The sequence below is a fragment of the Notolepis coatsorum genome (assembly GCF_963971535.1).
Source record: "Notolepis coatsorum genome assembly, chromosome: 18".
Lineage (NCBI taxonomy): Eukaryota > Metazoa > Chordata > Actinopteri > Aulopiformes > Paralepididae > Notolepis > Notolepis coatsorum.
The window spans coordinates 1,371,302-1,387,033 of record NC_140182.1 but is presented as its reverse complement, the minus strand read 5'-3'; the positions used below and the strand labels follow the sequence as shown (position 1 = coordinate 1,387,033).

At 50.3% G+C, this 15,732-nt stretch overlaps 1 protein-coding gene across 1 annotated transcript in view; it reads right to left on the bottom strand.

The window, feature by feature from the left end:
• LOC311244887 (actin nucleation-promoting factor WASL-like) overlaps window positions 1-8,356 on the bottom strand; it is a 69,020-nt gene extending 60,664 nt beyond the window's left edge. The window contains exon 1 of the mRNA XM_084334574.1: window positions 7,883-8,356. Coding sequence (XP_084190700.1) covers window positions 7,883-7,993 — 111 coding nt within the window. The 5' untranslated portion in view covers window positions 7,994-8,356. The remainder of the gene's footprint in view (window positions 1-7,882) is intronic.
• Between the last annotated feature and the right edge of the window lie 7,376 nt (window positions 8,357-15,732).

Sequence of the window (15,732 nt, the reverse complement as noted above, 5' to 3'; positions counted from 1 at the left end):
TACACTGCAGGACGGTAGGTACGCTAGAGGTAACATTTAGCTGACACTCTGCAGGACGGTAGGTACGCTAGAGGTAACATTTAGCTGACTGCAGGACGGTAGGTACGCTAGAGGTAACATTTAGCTGACACTCTGCAGGACGGTAGGTACGCTAGAGGTAACATTTAGCTGACTGCAGGACGGTAGGTACGCTAGAGGTAACATTTAGCTGACACTCTGCAGGACGGTAGGTACGCTAGAGGTAACATTTAGCTGACTGCAGGACGGTAGGTACGCTAGAGGTAACATTTAGCTGACTGCAGGACGGTAGGTACACTAGAGGTAACATTTAGCTGACACTCTGCAGGACGGTAGGTACGCTAGAGGTAACATTTAGCTGACACTCTGCAGGACGGTAGGTACGCTAGAGGTAACATTTAGCTGACTGCAGGACGGTAGGTACACTAGAGGTAACATTTAGCTGACTGCAGGACGGTAGGTACGCTAGAGGTAACATTTAGCTGACTGTAGGACGGTAGGTACGCTAGAGGTAACATTTAGCTGACTGTAGGACGGTAGGTACGCTAGAGGTAACATTTAGCTGACACTCTGCAGGACGGTAGGTACGCTAGAGGTAACATTTAGCTGACACTCTGCAGGACGGTAGGTACGCTAGAGGTAACATTTAGCTGACTGCAGGACGGTAGGTACGCTAGAGGTAACATTTAGCTGACACTCTGCAGGACGGTAGGTACGCTAGAGGTAACATTTAGCTGACTGCAGGACGGTAGGTACGCTAGAGGTAACATTTAGCTGACTGCAGGACGGTAGGTACGCTAGAGGTAACATTTAGCTGACACTCTGCAGGACGGTAGGTACACTAGAGGTAACATTTAGCTGACACTCTGCAGGACGGTAGGTACGCTAGAGGTAACATTTAGCTGACTGCAGGACGGTAGGTACGCTAGAGGTAACATTTAGCTGACACCCTGCAGGACGGTAGGTACGCTAGAGGTAACATTTAGCTGACTGCAGGACGGTAGGTACGCTAGAGGTAACATTTAGCTGACTGCAGGACGGTAGGTACGCTAGAGGTAACATTTAGCTGACTGCAGGACGGTAGGTACACTAGAGGTAACATTTAGCTGACACTCTGCAGGACGGTAGGTACGCTAGAGGTAACATTTAGCTGACTGCAGGACGGTAGGTACGCTAGAGGTAACATTTAGCTGACTGCAGGACGGTAGGTACACTAGAGGTAACATTTAGCTGACACTCTGCAGGACGGTAGGTACACTAGAGGTAACATTTAGCTGACTGCAGGACGGTAGGTACGCTAGAGGTAACATTTAGCTGACTGCAGGACGGTAGGTACGCTAGAGGTAACATTTAGCTGACTGCAGGACGGTAGGTACACTAGAGGTAACATTTAGCTGACTGCAGGACGGTAGGTACGCTAGAGGTAACATTTAGCTGACACTCTGCAGGACGGTAGGTACGCTAGAGGTAACATTTAGCTGACTGCAGGACGGTAGGTACGCTAGAGGTAACATTTAGCTGACTGCAGGACGGTAGGTACGCTAGAGGTAACATTTAGCTGACTGCAGGACGGTAGGTACGCTAGAGGTAACATTTAGCTGACACTCTGCAGGACGGTAGGTACACTAGAGGTAACATTTAGCTGACTGCAGGACGGTAGGTACGCTAGAGGTAACATTTAGCTGACTGCAGGACGGTAGGTACGCTAGAGGTAACATTTAGCTGACTGCAGGGCGGTAGGTACGCTAGAGGTAACATTTAGCTGACTGCAGGACGGTAGGTACGCTAGAGGTAACATTTAGCTGACTGCAGGACGGTAGGTACGCTAGAGGTAACATTTAGCTGACTGCAGGACGGTAGGTACGCTAGAGGTAACATTTAGCTGACTGCAGGACGGTAGGTACGCTAGAGGTAACATTTAGCTGACACCCTGCAGGACGGTAGGTACGCTAGAGGTAACAAGAGGCCCCCGGTTAAATAAATGCCTCTTCGCTTCGCTATCCAAATGCGATGGACGAGGAAGAGGAAGCCACAAGACAGGGAAGAGGAAACTAGTAGCTCCATCAAATTCTCTTTAAGCAAAATAAAAGAACCAGCACCTGGCGATAGAACAGAAGAGCTGGCTAGTTGCCCCCTGCCAACACCGCCCGCGCCCGTGCCACCTGCCAACACCTGGCTAGTTGCCCCCTGCCAACACCGCCCGCGCCCGTGCCAACTGCCGCAATTAGACAGCATTTAAACCAGTCAAGACGTACATGTGCAAGATTAGGCTCTGCGCTTTGTTGTCCACCTGAGTCATGGACGCTCGCCTACAATCCTACCCCCCCTTTAAACACCAGGGCCCAGATCCTACCCCCCCTTTAAACACCAGGGCCCAGATCCTACCCCCCCTTTAAACGCCAGGGCCCAGATCCTACCCCCCCTTTAAACGCCAGGGCCCAGATCCTACCCCCCCTTTAAACGCCAGGGCCCAGATCCTACCCCCCCTTTAAACGCCAGGGCCCAGATCCTACCCCCCCTTTAAACGCCAGGGCCCAGGAGTTCAACACATTGAATCCCTATAATTTGTATTAACAGATTGCAGAATGGGTACAGTATAGTACAGTATAGTACAGTACGGCTCAATACACACAAGTGTTAAGGGGATGCAGACCAGAGAAATGAGTTGAAATGAATGAATACAAATCTGATCCAATCAGACAGGGATTACAAGTTTTGAACTCCTGGGGCCTGGTGATCACAGCGCTGTACTTTCACCTAACCTACCCCCCCCCCCCCCCCCCCTTTAAAGGCCTGGTGATCACAGCTCTGTACTTTCACCTAACCTAACCCCCCCCCCCCCCCTTTAAAGGCCTGGTGATCACAGCGCTGTACTTTCACCTAACCTAACCTACCCCCCTTTAAAGGCCTGGTGATCACAGCGCTGTACTTTCACCTAACCCCCCCCCCCCCCCCCCTTTAAAGGCCTGGTGATCACAGCGCTGTACTTTCACCTAACCCCCCCCCCCCCCCCCCCCTTTAAAGGCCTGGTGATCACAGCGCTGTACTTTCACCTAACCTAACCCCCCCCCTTTAAAGGCCTGGTGATCACAGCGCTGTACTTTCACCTAACCTAACCCCCCCCCCCCCTTTAAAGGCCTGGTGATCACAGCGCTGTACTTTCACCGAATGGACTCGGGTACTAGTACTTCTGCTCCGTGAGTCCGAGGTCCAGGACAGTTAAACCCACAGGGGCTTCCTTCCTCCTCTGCAACACAGAGCACAGTGTCCACAAGGCGTGCTGCGCTGCGGGACCATGTGAAACAGGAAGTGCCACTCGGGTAGCTTCCTCCTCCTCCTCCTCCTCCTCCTCCTCCTCCTCCGTGATTTATGATCGCAGGTGGGGGAGTACCAGGAAACACTTTTCACCATGAAATCACCTCTCGTGTCTCATCATAAACACAGGAACAGGTTAAGAGACACAGGTCATACTTAATAAAAGCCTCGCTTAATCCAGCCCTGTACATTCTCACCCAGGGCAAGTGGAGGGGAATGTCATTAAACTACTAGAGGAGGGGAACGTCATTAAACTACTAGAGGAGGGGAATGTCATTAAACTACTAGAGGAGGGGAATGTCATTAAACTACTAGAGGAGGGGAATGTCATTAAACTACTAGAGGAGGGGAATGTCATTAAACTACTAGAGGAGGGGAATGTCATTAAACTACAAGAGGAGGGGAATGTCATTAAACTACTAGAGGAGGGGAATGTCATTAAACTACTAGAGGAGGGGAATGTCATTAAACTACAAGAGGAGGGGAATGTCATTAAACTACTAGAGGAGGGGAATGTCATTAAACTACTAGAGGAGGGGAATGTCATTAAACTACTAGAGGAGGGGAATGTCATTAAACTACTAGAGGAGGGGAATGTCATTAAACTACTAGAGGAGGGGAATGTCATTAAACTACTAGAGGAGGGGAATGTCATTAAACTACTAGAGGAGGGGAATGTCATTAAACTACTAGAGGAGGGGAATGTCATTAAACTACTAGAGGAGGGGAATGTCATTAAACTACTAGAGGAGGGGAATGTCATTAAACTACTAGAGGAGGGGAATGTCATTAAACTACTAGAGGAGGGGAATGTCATTAAACTACTAGAGGAGGGGAATGACATTAAACTACTAGAGGAGGGGAATGTCATTAAACTACTAGAGGAGGGGAATGACATTAAACTACTAGAGGAGGGGAATGTCATTAAACTACTAGAGGAGGGGAATGTCATTAAACTACTAGAGGAGGGGAATGTCATTAAACTACTAGAAGAGGGGAATGTCATTAAACTACTAGAGGAGGGGAATGTCATTAAACTACTAGAGGAGGGGAATGACATTAAACTACTAGAGGAGGGGAATGTCATTAAACTACTAGAGGAGGGGAATGTCATTAAACTACTAGAGGAGGGGAATGTCATTAAACTACTAGAGGAGGGGAATGTCATTAAACTACTAGAGGAGGGGAATGTCATTAAACTACTAGGTTCTTGGGGGGGGGGGCGTTGTTGTCGCTTGAAGCCACCATGTGATATGAATCTGGAATGAGAGCCACTCGTCATCTTCAGCTATGGGTTTGGCAAAGCAACATGTATGTAAATGTAAACTATGGGCACACCTCTCTGGCCATGGTGAGGTGAGGTGGCGTGGGGCCCAACACTAACCCCACGTGTTTACAGCAGAACAAGAGGTCGCCACGGAGTACAAACGTGTGTGTGGCGTCTACTTAATGTGCCATCATGACACAACACAACACCATGCTCTTTGGGCATAAGCTCCTTGCGAGGAGATACAGCAGCAGGTCACACAGGCTTTAGTAGAAATAGGCTTATTTGTAGCCTACTGCGTGCGAATGCGGTCGTCTGCAGCAGCAGTGCGACAAATAGTCATATTGTACTTGAGAATGATAGTGGATTAATGTGTCGCACTGCTGCAGACGACTGCATTCAGCCAAGTTCTCACTCTTTTGAACGCAGTGTCAATAATAATATGGCAACATTGCTTTATAGCTTCTCACCACGAGGAGGTACAGTAAGCGGAGCTGTGCAGTGCGACAGGGAGGTGACTCTAAAGAAGTGCACTACACTACACTACAGTGCACTACACTACACTACAGTGCACTACACTACAGTACACTACACTACACTACACTACACTGCACTACACTACAGTACACTACAGTGCACTACACTACACTACACTACACTGCACTACACTACAGTACACTACAGTGCACTACACTACACTAAACTACAGTACACTACACTACAGTGCACTACACTACACTACAGTGCACTACACTACAGTACACTACACTACAGTGCACTACACTACACTACACTGCACTACACTACAGTACACTACACTACACTACAGTACACTACACTACAGTGCACTACACTACAGTACACTACACTACACTGCACTACACTACAGTACACTACACTACACTACAGTGCACTACACTACAGTACACTACACTACACTGCACTACACTACAGTACACTGCACTACACTGCACTACACTACACTACACTACACTACAGTACTCTACACTACACTACAGTACACTACACTACAGTACACTACACTACACTGCACTACACTACAGTACACTACACTGCACTACACTACAGTACACTACAGTACTCTACACTACACTACAGTACACTACACTACACTACACTACACTACACTGCACTACACTACAGTACACTACACTACACTACAGTACACTACAGTGCACTACACTACAGTACACTACACTACACTACACTACACTACACTACAGTGCACTACACTACAGTACACTACACTACACTACACTACACTACACTACAGTGCACTACACTACAGTACACTACACTACACTACACTACACTACACTACAGTACACTACACTACAGTGCACTACACTACAGTACACTACACTACACTACACTACACTACAGTACACTACACTACACTACACTACACTGCACTACACTACAGTGCACTACACTACAGTACACTACACTACACTACACTACACTACACTACAGTGCACTACACTACAGTACACTACACTACACTACACTACACTACACTACAGTACACTACACTACAGTGCACTACACTACAGTACACTACACTACACTACACTACACTACAGTACACTACACTACACTACAGTGCACTACACTACAGTACACTACAGTGCACTACACTACACTACACTACACTGCACTACACTACAGTACACTACACTACACTACACTACAGTACACTACACTACAGTACACTACACTACACTACACTACACTACACTACACTGCACTACACTACAGTACACTACACTACAGTGCACTACACTACACTACACTGCACTACACTACAGTACACTACACTACACTACAGTACACTACACTACAGTACACTACAGTACACTACAGTACACTACACTACACTACACTACACTACACTACACTGCACTACACTACAGTACACTACACTACACTACACTACACTACACTACAGTACACTACAGTACACTACACTACACTACACTACACTGCACTACACTACAGTACACTACACTACACTACACTACACTACAGTACACTACACTACACTACACTACACTACAGTACACTACACTACACTACACTACACTACACTACACTACACTACAGTACACTACACTACACTACACTACACTACACTACACTGCACTACACTACACTACACTACACTACACTGCACTACACTACAGTACACTACACTACACTACACTACACTACACTACACTACACTACAGTACACTACACTACACTACACTACACTACACTACACTGCACTACACTACACTACACTACACTACACTGCACTACACTACAGTACACTACACTACACTACACTACAGTACACTACAGTACAGTACAGTACAGTACAGTACTCTCATACACTGTCCCCTCCTCACATGCACCATGCACTTTACCCGGACTTGATAACCACTATGTTTACCGCTCATCGTGCACTTTATTATTTAAAATATTCTGTTATATGTACAGTGTTATGTGTTACATGTATGTTGTACTACGGTCTGTGGGAGCTCCCCTGAAATTGCGTTGTATACTTGTTGTGTGCAATGACAATTACAAGTCTATTCGATTCCATTCTATTCTATACTATTCTATACTACTCCTACTCCATACTAGTCTGGCTGGTGTGTCCAGACAGAGGCCCAACTTGGAGACACACACGGGTCCAGCTCAGCCTGCAGAGAGAACCGGCCCCGTCCTGCAGAGAGAACCGGCCCCGTCCTGCAGAGAGAACCGGGCCCGTCAGGGGGACCCTGATGGAAACAAGACAAACGTCTTTCTCAGGTCTGCATCCCCTTAACAATTGTATGTATTGAGCCGTACTGTATTGTACCCATTCTGCAATCTGTTAAATAAAGTTTTCATTCATTCATTCATCCTGCAGAGAGAACCGGCCCCGTCCTGCAGAGAGAACCGGCCCCGTCCTGCAGAGAGAACCGGGCCCGTCCTGCAGAGAGAACCGGCCCCGTCCTGCAGAGAGAACCGGCCCCGTCCTGCAGAGAGAACCGGCCCCGTCCTGCAGAGAGAACCGGGCCCGTCCTGCAGAGAGAACCGGGCCCGTCCTGCAGAGAGACCCGCTGATCTGTCATGCAGAGACACAGAGACACAGAACCCTGTACCGCTGGAGAGAGAGGGAGGAAGAAACGCGCCATTGGCTCCATAGAGACGATGTAGATCTCGACGTGTTGACGGGGCCACCACATGTCTAATCAGATTAATATCACAGATCAATAAGACGGTGAGACTCACGATGCACTTCCTGCTCAGGTAGTTGAACAGGCACTCGTTCTCCTGCGGGGTGAGCAGCAGCGAGCCGGAGTGGTGCCCGGCCCTGCGGCCAGGAGGGGGGTGCGCGTTCATCCTCCTCTTCCTCTTCCTCTTCTTCTTCTTCAATAAGGAGCAGGCGGGGGGTGCGGGTTCATCCTCCTCTTCTTCAATAACAACAACACTCACTAACTAAACACACAGATGTAGAGAGGTGCACAGAGTCACATCAGATCCCTGGTCGCCGTGTTCCGCTGCCGCCGGATCATCTGGAGGCCGCGTCACAATAATAATAATATTAATAATGATAATAAACTATAACTACAACAACACTCCGGGTCGCTCGGGGTGGAACATGTAGCTGTTGTTGTCCTTTGAGCCTCAGATAAGTCGCGGGTGTGAATCCCAGTGTTGGCACAACAACAAGGAGGGCAGCAGATCCTAAACTTTCAATCTGGAAACTCGTCCTGCAGAGAACCTGCGTCTGATCCAACATGGCGGCGGGACGGAACCACCGCGCTGATAAGACGGGGGGGTGTGTTTTTGGGAGAACTCATCTGAACGGGGTAGGGTTAAACAGAGAAGGAGGGTTAGTTAGGGGTTAAACAGGAAGATACACGTCTTGCTTCTTCGATATAATCCGTGTGACGGTTAGAGACGGTTGCGAAATGTCTCTCCCGCGTGTTGGAATGGTTCAGTCCTGTCCCCCCCCCGTGGCGCCTGAGAATGGTTCAGTCCTGTTTCCCCCCCCCCCCCCCCCGTGGAGCCTGAGGATGGTTCAGTCCTGCTTCCCCGGAGGAGCCTGAGAGACAGGAATGCAGCACTGCGTGCAGGGGGGGGGGGGGGGGGGCGGTGCGTGAGAGGGGGGCGGGGGGGCTGAGAGCAGCGTCATGTGAGTGGGAGGAGCCAATGGTTGTTGTCATTCAGTGACAGCCAGTGTTGCTGTTGCCGTGAATGTTTGTTTGATTGATTGATTGATTGATTGAAAACTTTATTAACAGATTGCAGAATGGGTACAATACAGTACGGCTCAATACACACAATTGTTAAGGGGATGCAGACCAGAAAGACTTTCGTCTTGTTTACATCAGGGTCCCCCATTTTCAATTCATAGTGACATTTATGACATACACAACATCAAGTTTCTTTAATAGTTGTCATACAGAAGTACAGAATACTTTTATACAAAATGCTTCTTACTGTTACGCTCCAGAGACTGTGCAAGACAAGATAAGTATGAAATAAAATAACATAGTATAGTGTTACAAAGGATCAGATTAAACCGAATATATATATTTATTTATTGATATATATTGCATAGTATTTGTATATCGTTTGATATCCCTTGTATATTCCTTGTACATATACACGGAATATCCCTTTAGCCCAGACCATAATAGTTCATTCTCCTATTGGACAGCGGTCCACCGGCGCCAGGGACCGGCCTCCGGAGCCAGGTTCAAAGTCACCGTCAAGATGTGTCTGGACATGCCCGGCCTTGCCCAGGGATACGCGACAGAAATGAGAGTGGAACTAGTTTGTTCACCGTGCGTATAAATACGGCGCAGGTGAATGTAGAAGCCCCTTACCTCCGTACCCTTCGTCCTTAGTATGTTACCGATAAGTTGAAGCCTCACCCACGATACAACGTGCGGTGAAGTATGGCCTGTTTGGCCTCAGTATAGAGCATCGAGACCGCGTGCAAATTAATAACTGAATTGTCAGAGTTTGGCGCTATACCGTCGAGTGCGACATATTTCTATTAAGTCTTTAATAGTCTATTTGTGTATAGTGTATCGTGCGGTTATAATTCTACAGTGACCAGCATCTCCAACGCTTTCTCGTATTAGCTAGAGTTCTTATCCAGGCTGGGCCGACCGCATGGCGCTTTCACCCGAGGAGACCTAGACGAGAGCCGTATGGACATGTACACTGGATTTATCTACCCGACGACTACATAGCCCTTTGCGGCTGGAATATATTTGCTTTGGTCCTGTGATTTATGGAGCGGATAATCGCCGACGCCTGCACGTGTTGGATTTATCCCGAGAGGAGTCAAGTCGAGTCGGCGCCCAGAGAGCCTGAGGCCGACTAGCTTTCTTCCCTGTGGAGCTACAGTCTACAAGAGAACCAAGCTGTATTCGTCTGTGGATCAAGAGGCTACTGCACCGGCTTCTGTACCTGAAGTCTCCCTAGTCATCGTTGACCAGACGTCCTACTACCGACAGATCTTCTACCCCCCCTGCTGGCTTACAACCAGTGGGAACCCCTTCCAGTATCTCCGCTATCTTACTAGTGCACCATAGATATAATTCCCTAAGATTCAGGTTGTATAATTACCTCCTGCGTAACCAGAGAATGGACATTCGTTATTGATTTGCCTACGCATATTCCTTTGCCTTACAAGTGCATTCAAAGAATAATGTAAAGTATCCTATGTACCTTTTGCTCCATTAAATACTTGATTAATACCTTTGACTGGAACCGATTTCATTGTGGGAAGTGTTCATCATATTCAGATATCGTGTACTGTATGGCCAGTAATTAAAGTACATAAAGCGGTAGTGGTTTAATGATACCATACTTATCAATACAGTCAGGGAATTGTACCCCTCAGTTACAATTGGTCCTTCGAGCCGGAGGGTAATTAGTGTAATATTAATATAGTGGTATTAATATTGACATGGCCTATGATGAACACTCCACAAAACGGTTCTCCTAAAGTAGATCGCCCGCAGCGTAGACGGCAGACACCTCAGTACTTAGAGGATTACGTTGCCAGTATACTACCTAGCCTTCTACAGACGGTAAACGCGGAAAAAGTAGATAGTAAAATTATGTCCGACCCTATCGCCCAGGTTACCCCGCCAATAGAGGCCCTAGTGGGTTCTAATGTAACTGACCAAGCTCACGGTAGGGACCAGGAGGGACCTGACACGACTTTACCCCCCGCCAAGACCGAAGAAGTAGTCCCCGGAGAGCTCCAGGATAAAGACAGCTCTCCAGGGATGGAACTCTACCCGCTACAAGAAGAGGAGAGCACCCCGGAGATGGATCTCCAGGACTCGCCACAGGAGAACAGATCTCCAACGAGTACTGCCAGGAGCGGATCACCCCAACCAGCGTCTTCCCCCAGCGGGGCGGACAAGATGCTGGCACAGGCATTCCTCGCCAGCCTAGCAGCCTCTACAGAGCGCGATCGACTCCAAGCACAGATGCTTAGCGAGCGCGAACATTCTTCCATGGAAAGAGAACGCATTCAAGCGCAGCAACGGAGCGACGAAGATCGTATACGTCTAGAGATTAGACGCCTTCAGACGGAAGAGAATATGGTAAGAGACCGGGCCGAAGCAGAGCGCGCCGCCGCCGAAGCAGAGCGCGCCGCCGCCGAAGCCCAGCGCGCCGCTGCCGGTGCCCAAAGAGAAGCAGAGCGCGCCGCCGCCGAAGCCCAGCACGCCGCTGCCGGTGCCCAAAGAGAAGCAGAGCGCGACATCGCTCTCACCAAGCGCGAAGCCGAGCGCGACCGATTACAAGCGCAGATAATGGAGCAGCTGATCCCCAGGGCGACACCCCCTCCCTCCACACGGGGTTCCAGGGCCTCGTCAAGACACGGGTCAAGGGCACCCTCCCCTACCCAATCAAGCGACCCTGAGCCCGACCACCAGAGAGAGCCTATACCCCCCTCCGAACTCCTTCCCCGACCGGTCCACGCGAGGACCAGCTACAAGGAAGAAACGGTCTACACCGCGGAGAGGCTAAATAGACGACTACAGGATCTAGAGGACCTGCCAGAGCAAGAAGAAGAGGGAGAGGAGGAGAGTCAAGCCCGACAGCAGCACAGAACTCCACAGGACCAGGAGGTCCAGTACAGCCCAGGCTCTACCCCCGCGGCTCTGCGCTACAGACCCCCGACTCAATTCACGGGTGAGCTTGACGCACCACCAGCCCCGAGGAATAGCACCTGGATACGCGGGCCATGGTACCCAGCAGGTACCAGCCCACCGAGAGGCGTAAGAGGAGACTCGCCTAGGAGGCCTCTCTTCCAACGCTCACCGATGTGCCAGCCATCCATGGCATCATACATTGGCACACCGACGTTTCCGGACTTCACCCACGAGAACAGAGCACAGTACACCGAGCTACGAATGTGCTTAGAGACAATGATGTCCGATGTAACTGACGAACCGTACAAGTATGCTATCCTACTGAAGCACCTCAAGGTGCCCCGAGCGCACAATATAGCGCTGGCCTATGCCACCTCTACTACCCCATACACAGCGGTTCTAGCAGCACTCGACCAAAGATATGGACGTATATGGGATTACGTAATACAAGAGATAAGGCATATCGACCGCCTACCCCCAGCCACAGACAATCGCTCACTAGATGACCTGTCTATCAAGGTACAATCCCTGGTAGGGATGCTGGGGGCGCAAAGAGAAAAGGGTATGCACGAACTGTACGCAAACTCTAATGTCGAGAGGATTTTAGAGAAGCTTCCGCCCGCCCGACAAGAGCGCTTCAGGCGGCAAAGAGACTACCGTGATCCTAACGGTCCCGAGCCATCCCTCCTAGACCTAGCCGACTTCCTGGCGAGAGAAGTCAACAGCCTACGGTTGGATACGTTCATGCGGAGCACCCCAAGCTCCAGAGAGGGACCTAGGAGAGCAAACGATGGCCGAAGATTGGTGACCGTCATGCACCAATCAGAACCAGTACCGAGCAGCAAGAACCACAGTACCCCCTCGATGAAAGAGAAGTGGAAGATGGTGTGCCCGTACTGCGAAAAGGAACACTGGTTGTCACAATGTGACACGTTCAAGAAGATGACCGCCGATGAAGTGGGTCAATGGATAAAGTCCAACCGACGCTGTTACCGATGTGCGCGCAGTCACATGGCAGCCGAGTGCCGCTTAAAGAAGAGGTGTAGTCGGTGTGACGGAGCCCACCTAGATGTCTTACACGACAGTAACAGAAGAAAGCCTGCACCCTCAAGCAGCACAAAGGCAAGTGTTATGTACATTGACCCCGCCAGCAGCGGGGGCGCCCGAGTGCTCTTAAAGGTGGTCCGCGTAACACTGAGTTACCAAGACAAGGTCATGGACACTTACGCCGTCCTTGACGACGGGTCAGAGAAGACCCTTCTCCTCGCGTCCGCTGCGGCCCAGCTGGGGCTGCGGGGGAGCGAAAACCAGATGACGATTCGGACAATAAGAAGAGATCTAAAGACGATAAAGGGCGAGAATGTCTCCTTCACTATCGCAGCAAGCGGGCAGCCAGAGAGACGGTATAGGATTACTAATGCTTTCACCAGCCAAGAAATAGGCCTGTCGCAGTACACCTACCCCATCGCCAAGCTGATGGACAAATATGTGCACCTGCGTCAACTACCTATCCCGCTCATAGACGGTGCCACCCCGACCCTGCTGATAGGCTCCGACCATGCAGACCTCATAGTCCCGATAGACCGGGTCCACACAGGGCCCAGAGGCTGTCCTGCAGCAGTCGAGACCCGCCTAGGATGGACATTACAAGGCCCCCTCGCTAAGTCTCTTAACCGAACAGCAGCCACTAGCTGCCTCCACTCCAGAGTGACAGAAGAAGACACCACCCTCCTACAGCATGTCGAGAGGCTATGGACACTAGAGACAATGCCCTTTAAGAACGAAAAGAAAGACATTCGTTCCAAGGAAGACATTTACGCCATAACACTCCTCGAGCAAGGGACAAAGAGAGTCAAAGTCAACGGAGTGATGAGATACGCAACTCCACTCTTGAGGCGAGAGGGTATGCCCACCTTCCACGCCCCAAAAGAAGCGACGGAGCGGTATCTATTGAACACAGAGCGGCGCCTAGCCAGAGACCCCGCTCAAGAGACTGTGTACCGAGCTGAGATTAACAAGCTAATCACAGCGGGACACATAAAGAAAATTGACATTAAAGAGGCCGATCAGACGACCGAATCATGGTACGTGCCGCACCACAAAGTCCACCACAACGGCAAGGATCGTATTGTGTTCAACTGCAGCTACCAGATCGGATCACAAAATCTGAATAAAGAGCTCTTGCCCGGCCCAACACTCGGCCCCTCCCTACTAGGCGTGTTACTACGTTTCCGCCAGGACAAGGTGGCCATCAGCGGTGACATCAAAGGGATGTTCCTGCAGGTGAGACTAGTGGAGGAGGACAAGCCCCTGCTGCGGTTCCTATGGAGAGAGAGGATCGGGGATGAGCAACCAGCCATCTATCAATGGGAAGTCCTCCCTTTCGGAACCACATGCAGCCCATGCTGTGCTACGTTTGCACTGCAAAAACACGTCGCAGAGGACCCAGCAGCTGATGAAGAGGTCCGAAAAAGTGTAGAAAATAGTTTCTACGTGGACAACTGTCTGCAAAGCGTCTCGATGCCAGAAGAAGCCGAGGCCCTTCTACTCAAGCTCCGCGCCTCCCTGATCAAAGGCGGCTTTGATCTCAGGCAGTGGGCCAGCAGCGACCCGCAAGTATTGCGCAGCCTCTCCCCCGAGGACAAGGCAGCAAGCAGCGAGACCTGGATGGCGACCATCCCAGGAGAAGCCCAAGAAATGACATTAGGACTAGTCTGGCGCTTCAAAACAGACTCGCTCCATTATAAACACACACCCCTGACCAAGGAGCAGGGAAGGTCGACTGCACTACCGACCACCAGACGGAGTGTATACAGAACACTCGCCAGACAATATGACCCGTTGGGATGTATTCTACCTTACACCACCAGGGCAAAGATGATCGTAAGAGCGTTATGGGACAAGGACCAGGGCTGGGACGACCCCATACCCGAACACCTTGCATCCACATGGAGAGAGTGGGAGACGGAACTCAGCTCACTCCCAGGTGTTAACATACGCCGCAGCTACTTTCCACCCACAGTGAGGCCGGAGACGTGCCAGATGGACCTGCACGTTTTCAGCGACGCCTCCGAAGTAGCCTACGGTTCGGTGGCCTACTTGCGTGCCCGAGAGGAGGGAGGAGAAATACATACTGCTTTCATCCTGGCTCGCTCAAGAATAGCCCCACGAAAGCAACAATCTATCCCGCGTCTAGAGCTCTGCGCAGCCCTAGCAGGAGCGCAACTCGCCACGTTAATCCAACGTGAACTCACCATTCCGGTGCAAAGAACAATCTTGTGGTCAGACTCCACGACAGTACTCACATGGATCCGGTCTGATTCGTGCAGATACAAGGTCTTCGTGGGAGTCAGAGTCACAGAGATTCAAGATTTAACAGAAGTAGCAAGCTGGAGGTATGTGGACACAAAACACAACCCAGCTGACGTCATCACCCGGGGAATGTCCCTGGATGACCTCACCCGTCACAACCTATACAGTGACGGGCCAGAGTTCCTCAAGCTCCCGGAAGAAGAGTGGCCTACACCCACCCCACGGGAAGCGAGTAAAGAGGAGGCAGAAAACAAGAAATCTATGTTCTGTGGATTGAACACACTCGTCTCCACAGACCCCGACATAGACGATTGCCTCACCCTAGAGAGTGCGCAGCTAAAGACATTCCTGTGGCACCACCCAGAGGTTCAGCTCACTACTGACATTACTGCAGCTGACTACGAAGAAGCGGAACTTCTTCTACTACAACGAGCCCAGAGAGACTCGTTCCCCGATGAGCTAGACTGTCTACAGGGAGCAAAGCCCGTCCCATCAGACAGCAGACTGCTCCACCTAGCCCCCGAGAGCGACGCCCATGGTCTCATCAGAGTGGGTGGTCGTCTGCGGAGAGCTCCAGACTTACCGGATGACGTCAAGTACCCGATAGTCTTAAACAGCCGACACAAGGTCACAGAGCTG